The sequence below is a fragment of the Mercenaria mercenaria genome, chromosome 19 (assembly GCF_021730395.1).
Source record: "Mercenaria mercenaria strain notata chromosome 19, MADL_Memer_1, whole genome shotgun sequence".
Lineage (NCBI taxonomy): Eukaryota > Metazoa > Mollusca > Bivalvia > Venerida > Veneridae > Mercenaria > Mercenaria mercenaria.
This window is the reverse complement of record NC_069379.1, coordinates 16,696,914-16,714,916: the sequence shown is the minus strand read 5'-3', so window position 1 is coordinate 16,714,916 and position 18,003 is coordinate 16,696,914. Positions and strand designations below refer to the sequence as shown.

At 36.4% G+C, this 18,003-nt stretch overlaps 1 protein-coding gene across 6 annotated transcripts in view; it reads right to left on the bottom strand.

Annotated features, from left to right (window-relative positions):
* The window catches only part of LOC123541791 (aminopeptidase N-like), an 88,532-nt gene that overhangs the window by 15,501 nt on the left and 55,028 nt on the right, over nt 1-18,003 (bottom strand). For 4 of the 6 annotated variants that reach the window (XM_053531359.1, XM_053531357.1, XM_053531360.1 and 1 more), the window contains exons 12-22: nt 17,875-17,940; nt 16,298-16,482; nt 14,591-14,691; nt 12,970-13,112; nt 12,482-12,537; nt 11,501-11,648; nt 10,482-10,558; nt 9,930-10,040; nt 9,183-9,350; nt 7,934-8,023; nt 6,980-7,030 (exon numbers count right to left, since the gene is read on the bottom strand). In XM_053531359.1, the coding sequence (XP_053387334.1) occupies nt 6,980-7,030; nt 7,934-8,023; nt 9,183-9,350; nt 9,930-10,040; nt 10,482-10,558; nt 11,501-11,648; nt 12,482-12,537; nt 12,970-13,112; nt 14,591-14,691; nt 16,298-16,482; nt 17,875-17,940 (1,196 nt within the window). Of the gene's footprint in view, nt 1-5,454; nt 5,540-6,979; nt 7,031-7,933; nt 8,024-9,182; nt 9,351-9,929; nt 10,041-10,481; nt 10,559-11,500; nt 11,649-12,481; nt 12,538-12,969; nt 13,113-14,590; nt 14,692-16,297; nt 16,483-17,874; nt 17,941-18,003 lie in introns of all 6 variants that reach the window. The other 2 variants (XM_053531355.1, XM_053531356.1) reach the window with 1 other exon arrangement.

Here is an 18,003-nt window from a genome sequence, read left to right as displayed (position 1 = left end):
CCTAGATTTCATCAAGGCAATCACTCTGACCAAATTTCATGAAGATCAATTGAAAACTACATCCTCTATTGCATACACAATGTTTTGTCTTCGATTTGACCTAGTGACCTAAATTTTGACCCCAGATGACCCATTTTCGAACTCAGCCTAGATTTTATCAAGGTAATCATTCTGACCAAAATTCATGAAGATCAGTTGAAAAATACAGCCTCTATCACATACACAAGGTTTTTCCTTGATTTGACCTAGTGACCTAGTTTTTGAACCCAGATGACCCATTTTCGAACTCGGCCTAGATTTCATCAAGGTTATCATTCTGACCAAAATTCATGACGATCAATTGAAAAATACAGCCTCTATCGCATACACAAGGTTTTTCTTTGATCTGACCTAGTGACCTAGTTTTTGACCCGAGATGACCCATTTTCGAACTCGGCCTAGATTTCATCAATGCAATCATTCTGACCAATATTCATGAAGATCAATTGAAAAATACAGCCTCTATCGCATACACAAGGTTTTTCTTTGATTTGACCTAGTGACCTAGTTTTTGATCAGAGATGACCCATTTTCGAACTCGGCCTAGATTTCATTAAGGTTATCATTCTGACCAATATTCATGAAGAATATTTGAAAAATACAGCCTCTATCGCATACACAAGGTTTTTCTTTGATTTGACCTAGTGACCTAGTTTTTGACCCAAGATGACCCATTTTCGAACTTGGCCTAGATTTCATCAAGGCAATCATTCTGACCAATATTCATGAAGATCAATTGAAAAATACATCCTCTATTGCATACACAATGTTTTTCTTCGATTTGACCTAGTGACCTAGTTTTTGACCCCAGATGACCCATTTTCGAAATCAGCCTAGATTTTATCAAGGTAATCATTCTGGCTACATTTCATGAAGATCAGTTGAAAAATACAGCCTCTATTGCATACACAAGGTTTTTCTTTGATTTGACCTAGTGACCTAGTTTTTGAACCCAGATGACCCATTTTCGAACTTGGTCTAAATTTCATCAAGGCAATCATTCTGACCAAAATTCATGAAGATCAATTGAAAAATACAGCCTCTATCGCATACACAAGGTTTTTACGTGATACGACCTAGTGACCTAGTTTTTGACCCCAGATGACCCATTTTCGAACTCGGCCTAAATTTCATCAAGGCAATCATTCTGACCAAAATTCATGAAGATCAATTGAAAAATACCGCCTCTATCGCATACACAAGGTTTTTCTTTGATTTGAACTAGTGACCTAGTTTTTGACCCGAGATGACCCATTTTCGAACTCGGCCTAGATTTCATCAAGGCAATCATTCTGACCAAAATTCATGAAGATCAATTGAAAAATACAGCCTCTATCGCATACACAAGGTTTTTCTTTGATTTGACCTAGTGACCTAGTTTTTGACCCGAGATGACCCATTTTCGAACTCGGCCTAGATTTCATCAAGGTTATCATTCTGACCAATATTCATGAAGAAGAATTGAAAAATACAGCCTCTATTGCATACACAAGGTTTTTCTTTGATTTGACCTAGTGACCTAGTTTTGGACCCGAGATGACCCATTTTCGAACTCGGCTTAGATTTCATCAAGGTTATCATTCTGACCAATATTCATGAAGATTAATTGAAAAATACCACCTCTATCGCATACACAAGGTTTTTCTTTGATTTGACCTAGTGACCTAGTTTTTGACCCGAGATGACCCATTTTCGAACTCGGCCTAGATTTCATCAAGGTTATCATTCTGACCAATATTCATGAAGAAGAATTGAAAAATACAGCCTCTATTGCATACACAAGGTTTTTCTTTGATTTGACCTAGTGACCTAGTTTTTGACCCGAGATGACCCATTTTCGAACTCGGCTTAGATTTCATCAAGGTTATCATTCTGACCAATATTCATGAAGATTAATTGAAAAATACCACCTCTATCGCATACACAAGGTTTTTCTTTGATTTGACCTAGTGACCTAGTTTTTGACCCGAGATGACCCATTTTCGAACTCGGCCTAGATTTCATCAAAGTTATCATTCTGACCAATATTCATGAAGATTAAATGAAAAATACAGCCTCTATCGCATACACAAGGTTTTTCTTTGATTTGACCTAGTGACCTAGTTTTTGACCCGAGATGACCCATTTTCGAACTCGGCCTAGATTTCATCAAGGTTATCATTCTGACCAATATTCATGAAGATTAATTGAAAAATACAGCCTCTATCGCATACACAAGCTAAATGTTGACAGACGACGGACGACAGACGACAGACGACGGACGACGGACGCCGGACATCGAGCGATCAGAAAAACTCACCTGAGCATTGCTCAGGTGAGCTAAAAAATGTAAAGAGCGCACATGGAAAAAGTGCCACCTCAACCTTTCAGATAGGGTAATGGGTCTTACACGCGACTTATCGTCTTGTTATGATGCATGTTTGCGTCAAGTTATATGAATATCCATGCAAGCACATGTCTCCTACAAAGATGACAAGAAAAGGATCTTTAATCTTTGCCCTCTAAGAATGACATTGACCGTTAAAATTGGGGTATAGATGTTGAACGCGTCCTTTATTGTCAATTTTTATTCCAAGTTATTTGGATGCCCATGCATGCATAACATATATTAGAGCGGACAAGAAAAAAAATGACATCAAATTTTTTACCTGTATGTGTGCATTTGACCTTTAAGCTAGGTGTCTGGATTTGAACACAACATGTCGTCTTATTATGGCGGTTAATTTTGCCTTATTGTTTTAAAATCCGACAACGAACAACAAAGTTATCGGCCGGATAACATTTGTGCACATAAAAACATTATAACCTTTCACCTCTTAATGTGACCTTGACCATTGTGCTAGGAGTATGGATGTTGCAACCGACATTTCCTTTTATCATGATGACTATTGGTACCAAACATTTCAAACTCCGACCATGCTCAACAAAATTATCGGCCGCACCAAATTATTTGTACCCGCGAACTCTCGGACGAGAAAAAAAATACGGACAGTGGAAGCATTATATGCATCATCAAGGGCTTAAAATTAAAAAGATCAGCCTGCATTTGTAAAATCAGAGTATACCCACGGTGGGTTATGATTTCAACATAATTAAGATAAAAATGTAGACCACAAAGATTCGCAAGACCGCGCCGTATCGAGATAATCCGCGAAATGTAACGTAAAATTCTAGTAGACCATTAGTAGATAAAATTACAAAAATTGCCTAATAAAATACCATGCACTTTAAGACAAGAGCTTAGATGATATACTGGAACTTTATAAGTAACATATATATTGTTATGATGCAACGTCAGTGTAACAATCTGAAGAAATGTTTTTGAAAGTGACAACAGTCAAAAATTGAAGATATAGTTTAAAGCTCAGAAGTTCCTCACGAATGAGCTCTACGGTATCTACCAGACGAAAGGTCTAAATACGATTTAAACTCATGTACATAAAGAGATTGTAGAGGTAGCCAAATTATGCGACAATCTCTTAACCCTTAGTTTTGTGAATGTACGCTGTTATCCCTTTCACTGTCGGGTTATAAGAACGGTGTCTGGTTATAGGAATGGTGGTTGAAGCACGCCAGCGCATTATCCAGATATACTATAAATTATATACCTGTGTTAATTCGAATTTAGTGTTAAAGCTTGCAGGAACATTGCTGATTAAACGATTTAATACGGATGGTATTCCTTCAAAGTAGATAAAGAAATATAACAGGTACATTTTGAATAATTTAAAATATTAACCGTGCAGAACACGGATTTTTTAATTCACGATCTAAACGAGAAACAATATCTCAGAAATATTATATTATTAGAATGTAGGAATCTAAAGTTCCCTGCATCGGTCCTCACCATAACTTGAAATATTCTAAACATTTTGCAACGAATGTAACATATTGCGGTTATGCCCTAACTAAATACACTCGTACAAATGTAAGATAATACCATTATGTCATTATTTACAGCTATACAAGTTCAAGATATGATCACATTGTCTTTACTTACAATCGTACAAATGTAAAATATTGCGATATGTCGTTACGTACAGTCGTACAACTGCAACACATTAACGTATTGTCATTACTTACAATCATACAAATGTAAGATATTTCGATATGTCGTTACGTACAGTCGTACAACAACACGTTACCGTATTGTCATTACTTACAATCATACAAATGTAAGATGTTTCGATATGTCGTTACGTACAGTCGTACAACAACACGTTACCGTATTGTCATTACTTACAATCATACAAATGTAAGATATTGCGATAAGTCGTTACGTACAGTCGTACAATTGCAACACGCTACCGTATTGTCATTACTTACAATCATACAAATGTAAGATATTGCGATATTTGTTACGTACAGTCGTACAACTGCAACACATTAACGTATTATCATTACTAACAATCACACATTTGACAAATGTAAGATTTTGCGATACGATGTTACTTACAATCATACAATTGGAACACAATACCGTATTGTCATTACTTACAATCATACAAATATAAGATATTGCGGTAAGTCGTCACGTACATACATTGCATTACTCTAAATCATTTTTATTGAGTGTACAAGACTGTTTGATTTAGATAGCGATATGCTGTGTCAACTGCTTCTCTTTACGTTGTTCACGGTAGTGATCCGTAATGACAATCGGCAATTTTCGTGCTATTCCGTAATCTTGTTTCGTTATTTCGGCATTCTTCGGATGAAATGTATCTCAATGAAAACAATGATTTCCTTACAAACCGGAGAATGCCGGAACCGTAAACGTAGAATACGTAATCTAACGGAAACTGTCGATCGTCGTTACGGCATTATATGCACCACCCCGATTTGAATGGCAAGGGCTTAAAATTAAAAAACTCCGTCTGCATTTGTAATATCAGAGTATACCCACGGTGGGTTATGATTTCAACTTAATTAAGATAAAAATGTAGACCGCACAGTATCGAGATAATCCGCGAAATGTAACGTACAATTCTAGTAAACCATTAGCAGATAAAGTTACGAAAACCGTCTAATAAAATACCGTGCACCATAAGACAGGAGCCTAGATTATATGCTGGAACTTTATAAGTAATAGATATATTGTTATGATGCAACGTCAGTGTAACAATCTGAAGAAATGTTTTAACTTGGAAAGTGATAACAGTCGAAAATTAAAGTTTATAATTCAAAGCTCAGAATTTCCTCACGAATGCACTTTACCGTATTTACCAGACGAAAGTCAAAATACGATTTAAACTCATATGCACATAAAGGGTTTGTAGAGGTAGCCGAAATATGCATCAATCTCCTAACCCTTTTGTTTGTGAATATGTGCTGTTATCCCTTTCACTGTCGGGTTATAAGAACGGTGGCTGAAGCACGCCAGCACATTATCCAGAAATACATTAAATTATATACCTGGGTTAATTCGAATTCAGTGTTAAAGCTTGCAAGAACATTGTTGATTAAACCCGATAACACGTATGATATTCCTTCAAAATAGCTAAAGAAATATAAAAGGTACATTTTGAATAAATAGCAATGACAAAACACGGACTGTTTGATTCTCGAATTAAACGAGAAACAATATCTTAGAAATATTATTTTAGTAGGCTGTAAGAATCTAATGTCCCTTACATCTGTCCTCACCATAACTTGAAATGTTCTAAACATTTTTGCAACGGGTAACCAAATGTAACATATTGTGCTCATGTTATAACTAAATGCTCTCGTGCAAATGCAAAATATTACCATTATGTCATTACTTACAGCTATACAAGTGCAAGATATGATCGTATTGTCATAACTTACAATCATACAAAGGTAAGATATTGCGGTCATTACTTACAGCTATAGGTACAAGTTCATGATATGATCATATTATCATTACTTACAATCATACAAATGTAAGAATTTACCATTATGTCATTAATTACAGCTATACAAATGCAAGATATGACCGTATTTCTTACAATCATATTACTGTCATTAATTACAGCTATACAAAGTTCAAGATATTATCGTATTGTCATTGCTTATAATCATACAAATGTAAGATATTCCGGTATCTCGTTAGTTGCAACACATTACCGTATTGTCATTACTTACAATTATACAAATGTAAGGTATTGCGATATGTCGTTACTTACAGTCATACAATTGCAACACATTACCGTATTGTCATTACTTACAATCATACAAATATAAGATATTGCGGTAAGTCGTCACCTACATACATTTCATAACTCTAAATCATTTTTATTCAGTGTACAAGACTGTTTGGTGTAGATAACGATATGCTGAATCAAATGCTTCTAGTTGCGTTATTCTTAAGGTTAGTGACCAGAACTTTTGTTTTGTTTGTTTGTTTTGGGTTTAAACGCCGTTTTTCAACAGTATTTCAGTCATGTAACGGCGGGTAGTTAACCTACCCAGTGTTCCTGGATTCTGTACCAGTACAAACCTGTTCTCTGCAAGTAACTGCCAACTTCCATACATGAATCAGAGGTGGAGGACTAATGATTTCAGACACAACATTGTTTATCAAATAGTCACAGAGAACATACGCCCCGCCCGAGGTTCGAACTCGCGACCCCGCGATCCGTAGACTGACGCTCTACCTACTGAGCTAAGCGGGCGGGCTTAGTGATCAGAAATAACAATCGGCAATTTCCGTGCTATTACGTAATCTTGTTTCGTTATTTCGGCATTCTTCAGATGAAATGTATCTCAATGAAAACAATGCTTTCCGTACAAACCGGAGAATGCCGAAACCGTACACGTAGAATACGTAATGTAACGGAAACTGCCGATCGTCGTTACGGGTCCGCTACTTTAAGTACTTCCCATTCGTTGTGTAGATATAAACCTTTCTGGAAAAATGACAGAAATAAATGTTGCATTAAATTTAGTACATGAATAAGATAGGAACGTTTGTACTTACTCATTCAATAAGAAATCCCATTTGGCTCGGAAGAAATCCCATGCAAGTGATCTGAAAATTTGTTAGGTAAAATTTATAAAACGTATTAAATAACTAAAAAGCAAACGCTAAATACAAGTTTCTTGTTTTGGTTTTGTTTTAAATTCATGTCATTTATTCATGTAGTGTGTTTTCAGTAGTACGATCTTATATGCCACTTTGGATATAATCTGAGGCTTAGAGGGACACCTTGATCGAAACATTTTTACTACAGCAAGCCAGTTCAACGGTGCTGGATAGCTTCAAGCTTGATAGATTCCTCATAAAACAAGAAAATCAAAACTCAAACCCACACGGGAGAGGGGCAAGTAATATGCAGCCAGTGGTCTTAATCACACAGCCCGACAAATGCATATAACATGGTTATTATTACGTTACCTTAATATGCAATGTTGTATTCCGCTAGAATGGATTCTTCGAGGCCTGGATCCATCGAGGCTCTTGCGACGAGTGTTATCCAGTTTAGACTAGCAAAAATCCACGGGAGCCGAATGCATCATAGCAGATCAAGGTACTGCTTTAATGAGACTTGTATCATATACATATACCTACTTCTAGTGTTAAACCAGCCAAAATGGACTACAATTTTAGACAAATAAGGCTGAAAACTCATTAGAAACGGTGAACTTTCTGACCAATGAAACGTCGAAAAAGAACAAGTTGTCCAGCCACTGAATATCTGTCCGTATCAGATGGGAGTTGAATTTTGTATTCATTGTTGGGATAGAGGCTGTATTTCAGGTGTATAAAAAATACGATCCCTGCATACTAATTAGTTATTTCGAAATATTCATTCCTCGAATTTTGATTTTTTTAAAATCTGAATATGCAATATTTTCCAAAAAGAGCTGTATGAACGCATAGTTGGATAATCTATATACACAATATTTTGCTGTTGGTTGCTGTTAGACTTACCGACCAATTGTGTTTCTTGATATGTATACAATTACCGACACCGAATCCTGTCGTCGGATCTGGTTTGGATCTATAGCCATGTCCAAGTATCTGAAAGTAAAAAAAACAATAATGATACGGCCAGTACATGTATGTGAAAGTAAAAGATATTATTAGGAGATGAAAATCCCCGGGACGGTAAGTGCCAACATGTCTTTTTTATTTCTATTTCGATTTGAAATTTTATATGCAACTGAAAAAAACATATTTTTAAACAGTAAGGATGTGTGAAGGCCGTCAAGTTTCTGCGCTGAGTGCAAACAAATTAGAAAATCCTAAAGCCTAAAGCACTGACGTTGACGTCATGTAGCAACGTCATTATGGCGGGTGAAAGGGTGCTGAAATCATTTTCAGATAGATTGTCAAATAATGATGGCACTGTTGATGAAAAAAAACTTGCCAATACAATTGAGGCCTTTTAATTTGTGGAAAATATTGTAAAATGAAAACACCAAGATAAATATGAAGCGAAGGTATACAATAAAAAGGCCAATAGACGTCTGGTGTATGCCTTCTAGCCATAATGGCACTCCTAGTTTCATAATGGCAATTATAATACTAGGTGTGCCATTACGGCATGAAGGCACAATTAAGCCGTATATTAATCTCTTAATAATGATACGGCAAGTACCTTTATGTGCAAGACAATGATGACAACAAATTATGCAGCACTGCTATTCTAAAGTTTTTTGCATTTTGGTAAATTGATGCCTCTCAAACTAGGTCCCGCTTCGATAACAATCTGGGCAAAACAGTCAAAAGTACAAAGTTAACCTTTACCCTGCTAAATTTCTAAAATGGACTGGTCCATCATTCAATTTGGACCGTACCACTTATTATTCAAAGGGGTGTCAACTTAATATTTACTGACTGAATAGCGAACAGTACAGACCATGATCAGACTGCACGGATGTGCAGGCGGATCTTGGTCTGCACTGGTCGCAAAGGCAGAATCACTTGCCGCCAGCAGGTTAAAGGTTAAATCAAATCAGGCAGTAACACCTACATTTTTAACAGTCTCTAAGCGGATTCCTCTGTACAGCTATATGGACGTTCTCTCCAGGTAAAGTGACTTTTGAATATTTAACGTGTATTGATATCTCTTTAAAAAATATACGCTTGGCTGTAAAGTCTTTTTACGACTAAAGTAACAGAAAGAAGCTTGTAAACTACGGAAGAGATTTTCTTTATGGTCTGTTAATGTACTTACCGACTCAGAATCCAAGTTTCTTTAGAGCAGGACAAGGCCGACAAGAGTCTGGATTTCTCTGCAGCCACGTTGGCGGTCTGGTACTGATTCCAGGCAAACTCCCATTCGTCTATGCCGCCCTCAGCAATTGCCACGCAATACACAGTAGACTTGATTCCAGGGTCGATTCTAGGACACAAAAGTAAATGTACACTTTTTAAACTGTTTGTTCGCATTAAAAAATATAAATGCCGAATGGCAAAACTGTTAATAAAACTATTGTTCTGTACAAGATGTGTGTCCAAATTGTATAACAAGATTGGATATGGCTTGCAAGAGCTCATACTTAAATTGCTGAATCTAGCAACCTCTGATTCGTTCAGGTTTGCAAAAAAGCTGTAGTAACCAAATTCTAGCATTATTTTCTATAAATGAGACCGCATACGTCATGTATATATCCAATCCAGGAACAGTTTAACCCTTGTTGTGCTGGACACGATTGATTCTGCCTTTGCGACCAGTGTAGATCATGATCAGCCTGCACATCCGTGCAGTCTGATCAAGATCTGCACTGTTCGCTTTTCATTCAGTATCGTTTTGGTACGCACCCCTTTTAACAGTTAATGGTACTGTCCAAATTGAAAAATGGACAAGTTCATTATAGAAATTTAGCTGGGTAAGGGTTAAGTTAGTAAGATTGGGTAAATGAGCAAGTGATTTACATAATTGTCATATTAGTTAAAAATCATCCATTAAAAAATTTCTTACGGATTGTTATTTGGATTGCGCATCCACTGTGAATACAACTGTTTGGCCTCGTCCACGCAGGCCTGAATACCATAGCTACAAGCAAGGCTGGTAATAGTCGACCGTAAGTATCTAGCAAAAAGGGCAAAACAAAATAGTATTGTCATTACCAGGATTCGAACCGACACATAAAAATAAAATTGATTAACAGCAATGAAATCGACGGCTTTTCCGGTTGTGCTATTGCCTATGTGGTGAAAGCAGCAATATAAATATCCATTATAATAATTGTAGGTTTGAATAATATGCCGACATATAACTAGAACAAAACCATTGCTAGTCTTCTTGGTCTTCTTTATACATAATACGAATGAGCAAACTAAGGTAAGAATTTACTATTGAAATATGGAACATTATTGTCTAAACGGTCGATTTATACCTTGCACACCAAGCATAGCCTACTGCCTAGGAAATACTATACAATTATGCTGTCAGAATAACGTTTATGAAATAATAAACTAGATCAAAAAGCAAAGATTTCAAGTAATAATATCAATGGAAAAGCTTATTTACGATTCCAGATGTGACGCTCCGGTGTTATTCATGGTTAATTCTTCAAATGCAGAGCTGGTCTTGTTCTGCATAAATTTCTGAAAACAGAAAAAAAATTGAGTACATTGATGACGCATCACACTTTTATCAGATTACTGTTTTACGTTTGCGTCATAAAAAGTCGTTGTACATTCACACGTTGTAGTATTTATGACGCAAACGTAGAACAGCCGCCTTTTTTGTTGGGTTTAACTTAAGGTCATACAGCGACTTTTGTTATTTAAACGATCAAAGATCAACTTTCAACCAGTCATCAACACCACCTCTCGTGAAAATACTGCATCTGGTGTTCACTCGACGAAAGATTATGTTCATCTTATACCGAATCCAATTTATAAAACACGGAAAAGCTATCTAGCTATGACCAGGGCCCTGTTTAACAGGCGATAAAGCTAACGGTTGATTAACTTTTAGAGTTATTTTTCGGCATTTCAGTCAACTTTGAAAAACAAATGTATGAGGTAAGAATTATGAACAATAAAAACTCTTTACAATAAAATCAAAACATCATACTAGTTCTTCTCACCAAGTCTAGTATTTCAAATCAAAATTTAACAGGCGGTTAGTTTAACAGCCGGTTAAAGTTTCGAACAACCGGCCCCAGGTATACCTATTGTTTGTTTATTGTTCGGTTTAACGTCGCACCGAGGTCATATGACGACTTTCCAGCTTTGATGGTGGAGGAGGACCGCAGATGCCCCTCCGTGCATTATTTCATCACGAGCGGGCACCTGGGTAGAACCACCGACCTTCCGTAAGCCAGCTGGATGGCTTCCTCACATGAAGAATTCAACGCACCGAGTGAGGCTCTAGTTAAAGTTCCAGAGGAATTTCACTTTTATGTTAAAAAATGATGAACCACTGTCCAAAACAGAGGGTATGCATAATGAAATGGTTAGAAAAGCACTAACTTCAATATTTGCACAGACCCGCATAACATTTTCTTATCGGACAATAAACTAAACTCAACTCAAACATACCGTAAATGATCCGTACAATGGATGTCTCTCCAACATAGAGCCCACAAACCCAAGCTGGCTGCTGGCTGCAGACCACGGGATCCACTCTCTTTCGTTATTTAGGTATTCAGTTGTTCTTAATGCCAGCGACATGCCCAGGTCTCCGGATCTAAAAGATAAAGTCAATAGCTTACAAATGGTGGACAACTGCGAATTCTAATTTCAGTTTGGTTTTTGAATATTTTTTGTGTGAATGGATGATGTTCCCAAATCAGGGAAAGCTCCCATGTACTCGGGGGTGGCAAATGCAATTATCCGTATTGCCCAGGTTGTCCCAAAGCTTGTACGGACAAGTGAAATTTGACCAGAATTTACTATATAACTTTCATACGGACAAGTACAAAAAAAAGCGATTAATAAAAACGGACAAGCAAGTCAAAATCAGATTTCGCCACCCCTGGTACTGGAAGCCTATGAGAATTTTGACACTTTGTATCCGGACAGAACACTTGCCTCACTTAAACCTCCGCTGTTGAAAGTTAACGTCCGACCCCATGCAAATGCTCTCTAAAAACTTTTTGATATACCGTTAAAAAGAATATATTTTTATAATATCACAGTCCGAGCCGTCAAGAAGTAAAGAAAATGGAATCGACGTGATACAGTCATCTGTAACTGAAAACGTCATTTTGAACAAAAAAAAAGTATATATATTTACAGTTATTGCCAAGTTTTCGTCTCCATAATAAAATGGTTATTAAAAATATAAGAAATATCGTTGAAATTTAAAAATCTTTCTGCCACCACCGGATACCAAAACAATAATGCATCTTAATTCGGAATGAATCATCAAAAAGCGCTATACTACAGTATTGGATTATGTAAATATAAAAAAAACGTAGCTCTGTGATCAAATGATGTGGTTAATTAAAACATTAGTTCCGCGGACTAACAATCCTACATTTCTCTACAAAACAGATACGTCGTGTCATATATTCCTACCTTGCGAGACTCCAAGCGTCATTTATTATCTGCGCTCTATTTATAGCATGGACAACCTGGAAATTAAATTGACGTCAGCTCATAAACAAATTATTGATGCTAATGACAGTGAAATAAACACTGCTCTTGTGAATGCACTGAAATACATTTGTGTTGTAATACTGTTGCAATTTCTAAAGGTTACTTCTTCTTTATTTTGTACTATACATCTCATTTCATCAGATTTTTTGTAGTTTCATAAAGAGTGTAGCCTAAGCAAATGCTAATGATAAAACTTAAGGGCTAGTTAATGATATTTTTGTCCCTATTCATCTGACAGTGCACCTTTTACCAATAACTTCCAGTGTAGCACGTGCTTTGATATTTTGCCGTTAAATGTCAATTGTTTTTCCAACACATATGCTTATGTAAACTCTATATGTCTCCCAGATAAAAGTCACAAGTGTGTTTTATAATACTTTGCACTAATTTCCATCAACAATACATACACTGTGATCAGATCTCAGTTGTTCTATTAAGGCAATCCAGTTTCTCTCGTCATAATTCACGCGGTAATATCCGTACTGCATGGGATTTCCGAGCACCCAGTTGTTGCCTGTTGCCGCCGGTATATTGGCGTTGTCGATAGGTACTGTAAAATATATTTTGCTACAAATGCAGACATTAATCAATTATTCAATCTGCGGATGGACCGTCAGGGAAGGTTACTAGGCACAGACTGGGACTGAACAAGTGGCATAACTATACCAATTATCTATAAATGTTTCGTGAAAACTTTTTTTTTTAAAATGCCACTCGAATTCAGAAATAAAGTACGTTTTGGTAGTCTGCATCTAGTAATTAAATATAAAGACCACGAATTAAACACAGTAACAGAAATTAAATATTGAACCATGATTTATATCTTATAGTTTTCATATGACGTCGTGACGTATGTAAAAATTGTCTTCAAAAGACCTCTGCAATATTCCGTCTTTGTGTGACGTCATACCAATGTGTGTTCATTACATATTGAAGCAAATGAAATATCTATATTCAGTTTAACATAATGTTGCTTAATACGATATTATTTGAAATTTCAAAACAGTTAAAATAATTCCGAGTTATTGAAGGTCGCCAGTACGTCTAATACAAGATAGAGTAGATATCATAATTAATCTCGCCTTCTACAAGTTTCTTGCATTTTTACTGGCCAACAGAAGTCACGTGCAGACAGGATATATTCCATATCTTAGTAGCCTAATTTTCCTATATAAATTTTGATTAAAACAAAATGGCTGCGGCATCGCTGGCGTAATTGAATCAAGTTTGATTATTAGCTCCAGCTATAGATATCGTTTCTGAGAGTAAATTTAGTGTTTTCTTGCCGTTTTCATTCTCCTACTTAGTTTAGGCTCGTAAAGTTAGCCGTAAGAAGCGGAAATAGAAGAACAGTAACTCTGTTTTAGCGGCCGTTAAGGAAATCTCATTTTTTTTAGTTAATTCATCGTAAAGCAAAGGAATTAACATATCTGTTACTCAGCAGTTTGTTGTGGGATCATTCAATCTACGTGCAAGATAAAGGAAACGAAATGAAAGCCGAAGTTCCGAGACATTTCTGACATCGTGAATTCTGATGATTTTCGAAAGGATGGAACATAAAGATTTTATGTTTCTGATCAAAACCAGTCAGTCATAACCTTTATAAATGAGCTTTGTGTTTTGTGTCAAAATACAGTTCATTGTGCATTTTATGGCTGGTGTTCATCAACTATAAACAAAATACGATGCCCAACAAATGATTGCAGGAGTCCAGTCTGCACTTTAAGTAGCTTTGTTAATTTACAAAATATGTTAATTATATCTTGGAAGTAAAGGGTAGTCGGCAAGATAAAATTGTTACACAGCTTGTTGGTGACAGGATAGGGATATACGCTGTCTCGAAAATCCATATCAGGCTCAAGAGCTTGTTGCTGACAGGATACGGGAAATACGCTGTCTCGAAAATCCATATCAGGCTCAAGTTTAGCTCTCGCCTGATATGGATTTCCTCGACAGCGTACATCCCGTATGCTGTCACCAACAAGCAGTGTAACTTATAAAATTTGTTAATTTAAAATAATTACATACTTGATGGTTCGTCCTTGCTCATCATTATGACGTCGTTTGAAGTGACGTCAAACCTTTTTTCAGTACTGGTTGTATACGTAAACGGAATATTCCACTTGTATCTGAAGTAAGGAAACGTATAAAACCACTTCCCCTACTAACAAAAATCAAAATAAAATCTTTAATAAATGTTATACTCAAAGAATCCTAATAAAACTCCTACCGGACTCGGTCTGCTTCAACTGCGGGAGATCGCAGGTTCGATCACAAGTCGCGTGATTCAAAATATGTGAAATTCCTGCTGTTAGTTTTAACTTAACTCGCACACATGGCACTCAGTATGTAAAGGGTTGTAGATATATTATTATAGATATCTATAAAATGATCCACGGTTACCGTAATGATGATTGTCTGTGAGACCTTGTTGACGGTACAAGATATTTACAACTGTAGACAAGAAAAATGACCTTGAATGTCTACCTGTCTATGACAGCTGTTTTCAAAACACCCGACACAGCATGGATAGATCTAATAAACTTCGCTAACGCCCGGTTTCTCATTCCGTGCCGTCCATCGGGTGGGTACAGCTTAACATTATCTTACACAGGCAGGATGTAAGATCCTTATAATTTTTATCTTTCGCGTTATTTACTTTCAACAATATCAGTGAAACACCGCTCGCTCGAGCATCGATGACTCGAGCACCCGGGCTCGCTCGAGCAATTCATGTGGTCCCGGCCGATTTCCTTCTATTTTCTATGAGAAATTACCATGGCTGGGTCGAGCATCGATAACTCGATCGCTCGAGCATGACACCTGGTCCCTGTGTATTAATTTACTCTTTGTTGCTTATGGCAAACTCGAGCAGAGGTGTCAAAATTTTCACACCTTCGGCGGTCAGAATGTATGGGTTAATTTAAAATTTTCGCACGCCGTTAGAATTGCATGGTCTATTCACCGACTATCTTAAATGTTTGTTTGTCGGTATATTTGATCTGATAATGAGATTAATTATAGATGAAAGGTGGAAGAAAAATTTTATTGATCAAAATTGTTATTAATTATTACTTTTTTCTGCAGGATCGAGAAGATAATTATGAGATCTTAATATTTTAATCAACAGTTGTTTGCATGCAAATAAAGCCTTTTCATAAAATTGAGTCGATAATTATGAGATCTTAATTTGGAGAAGAAAATTGCGAATTCGATTACAGTATTTCAAATAAAAAAAATGTCTTAGCTGTTTCTTCACATGTGCCATTTACGATCTATCATAAATAACGTTAAAAATGTCTTAGCTGTTTCTTCACATGTGCCATTTACGATCTATCATAAATAACGTTTGTAATACGTTTTTTGAAAATGTCACGAGTGTGTTATTATTATACGCATCACCGTTTCCTCTGCAAATGGTCTCGATGACAATTGGTAAACCAAACTTCAATTTTCTTCGTATGTTGGTCAATGTTTGGGTCGCTCGAAACCATGGATAACTCGAGCATTTTGCTCATCCCCTTGCGACCTCGAGCGAGCGGTGTTTCACTGTACTTATAACTAGAATGTTTATTTAAATTTACGAGTTACAGAAAAACAGCTAATCGCAAGAAAACCTATTTCTTCATTTTCATAAGCCATTTTTCAGACATATCAAGGGGTATCAACACATCTAAATGGACATGATATTCAACAAATATAAAATCAGCAATATTTTTTTCTCATTTAACGAACCCAAAAGGTGATGTATATTTCCCAGGGTCCGTCGCATTTGGATCTTGTAGATATCTATGTTGCTTAAGTGTGATACTTCCTGAACTGCCATGCATTATTGTGACAACTGGGTAATTCATTTGCAGAGTCCATGTGTCCATAATCTCCTTAACGTTTGATATGGGATTGCTTTCCGCTAGCGATTGCTAAAAATTAAAACAGAAATGATTTTAGCTGTCTATATTTTGTACTCATTATCCTGAAATTTAATGTTTAGTCAGTTAAAATCATTTACAAAGTAAGAACAAACTCAATAAACATCAGTCGACCTCTATTTCTGAATCATGATTGTATTTGTTAAAAGTTTTGTTTTATGTTACTTTAAATAGAATGTATCATAAAAGTAGACACGATGTTAGTTTGTAGTTACCTAGAATAAGGTAACATTCGTCACACAAATTGCTTTGATAGCTTCTTTGTCATGTTTGAAGAATATTTCACTTAAACAAGAACACAACTGAAAATTTGACCCGAAATTTAAAAGACATTTCAATGTTATTATCGACAGTATTGAAATTTCACACTACAAAAAACTCCAATGATACAAATATACCATACGGGATGACTTCTTACAATGGAAAGTAAACAAATCCAGAAATTTCGCGATATTTGGCGGCCAGAAAAAAAATGCAGACGGCATGGTAAAATTATGTTCTGTTCTTTTGTTAAATACTGAACTCAGCAGTTAATATATTCACAGTATATTAATTGATATTTTTCAAAAAAACTAAAGTCCCATTGCAATTGGAAAAAGGCAGTCTGAAAGACAGCTATATCCCCCGCCGCTGTTATGGATAGTGGCTCAAACTTTTGACCTTGAGTTGTGACCTTGACCTTGGGCCGACATGGCTGACTCATGGGTTCTGCACATCGTCTTGATGAGGTGATCATTTGACCCAAGTTTCATGATTATCCTTCAAGGGGTTTAGGAGATACAGAGCGGACACGAAATGGAAGGCTCAAACCTTTGACATTGAGTTGTGACCTTGACCTTGAGCCGACATGGCTGACTCATAGGTTCTGCACATTGTTTTGATGAGGTGATCATTTGACCAAAGTTTCATGATTATCCTTCAAGTGGTTTAGGAGATACAGAGCGGACACGAAATGGAAGGCTCAAACCTGTGATTTTGACCTTAAACCGACATGGCTGACTCATGGGTTCTGCACATTGTCTTGATGAGGTGATCATTTGATCCAAGTTTTATGAAAATCCTTCAAGGGGGTTAGGAGATATAGAGCGGACACAAAATGTTACGGAAGGACGGAAGGACGGACGGGGACCATTCCTATAACCCCCACCACTCGTGGCGGGGGATTAAAAATATCCAGTGGGACTTTGTTTTCAAAATATATACAAATGTAAAAAAAATCTGAAATACTGTATGAAAAGGGTTGCAGAAATATTTTACGTCATTAATGATACTTTTTATAAACGATATACATGTAATTACAACATTTGCAAACAATTCAAATGAAAAAAAATCTTTTTTTTAAAGTTTTGAAACTGCGTTGCTACGTTTGCAATGATTACTTACGTTACCAAGGGCAAACCAAAGATCGTCGTGGAAAGCGGCACCGTAACGTAAACTGTTTAAGTATCGCTGAAAATAAATAAGTTATATAAGACATGAAAAGGATTGCAAAAGATATCGAGCCGAAGTACT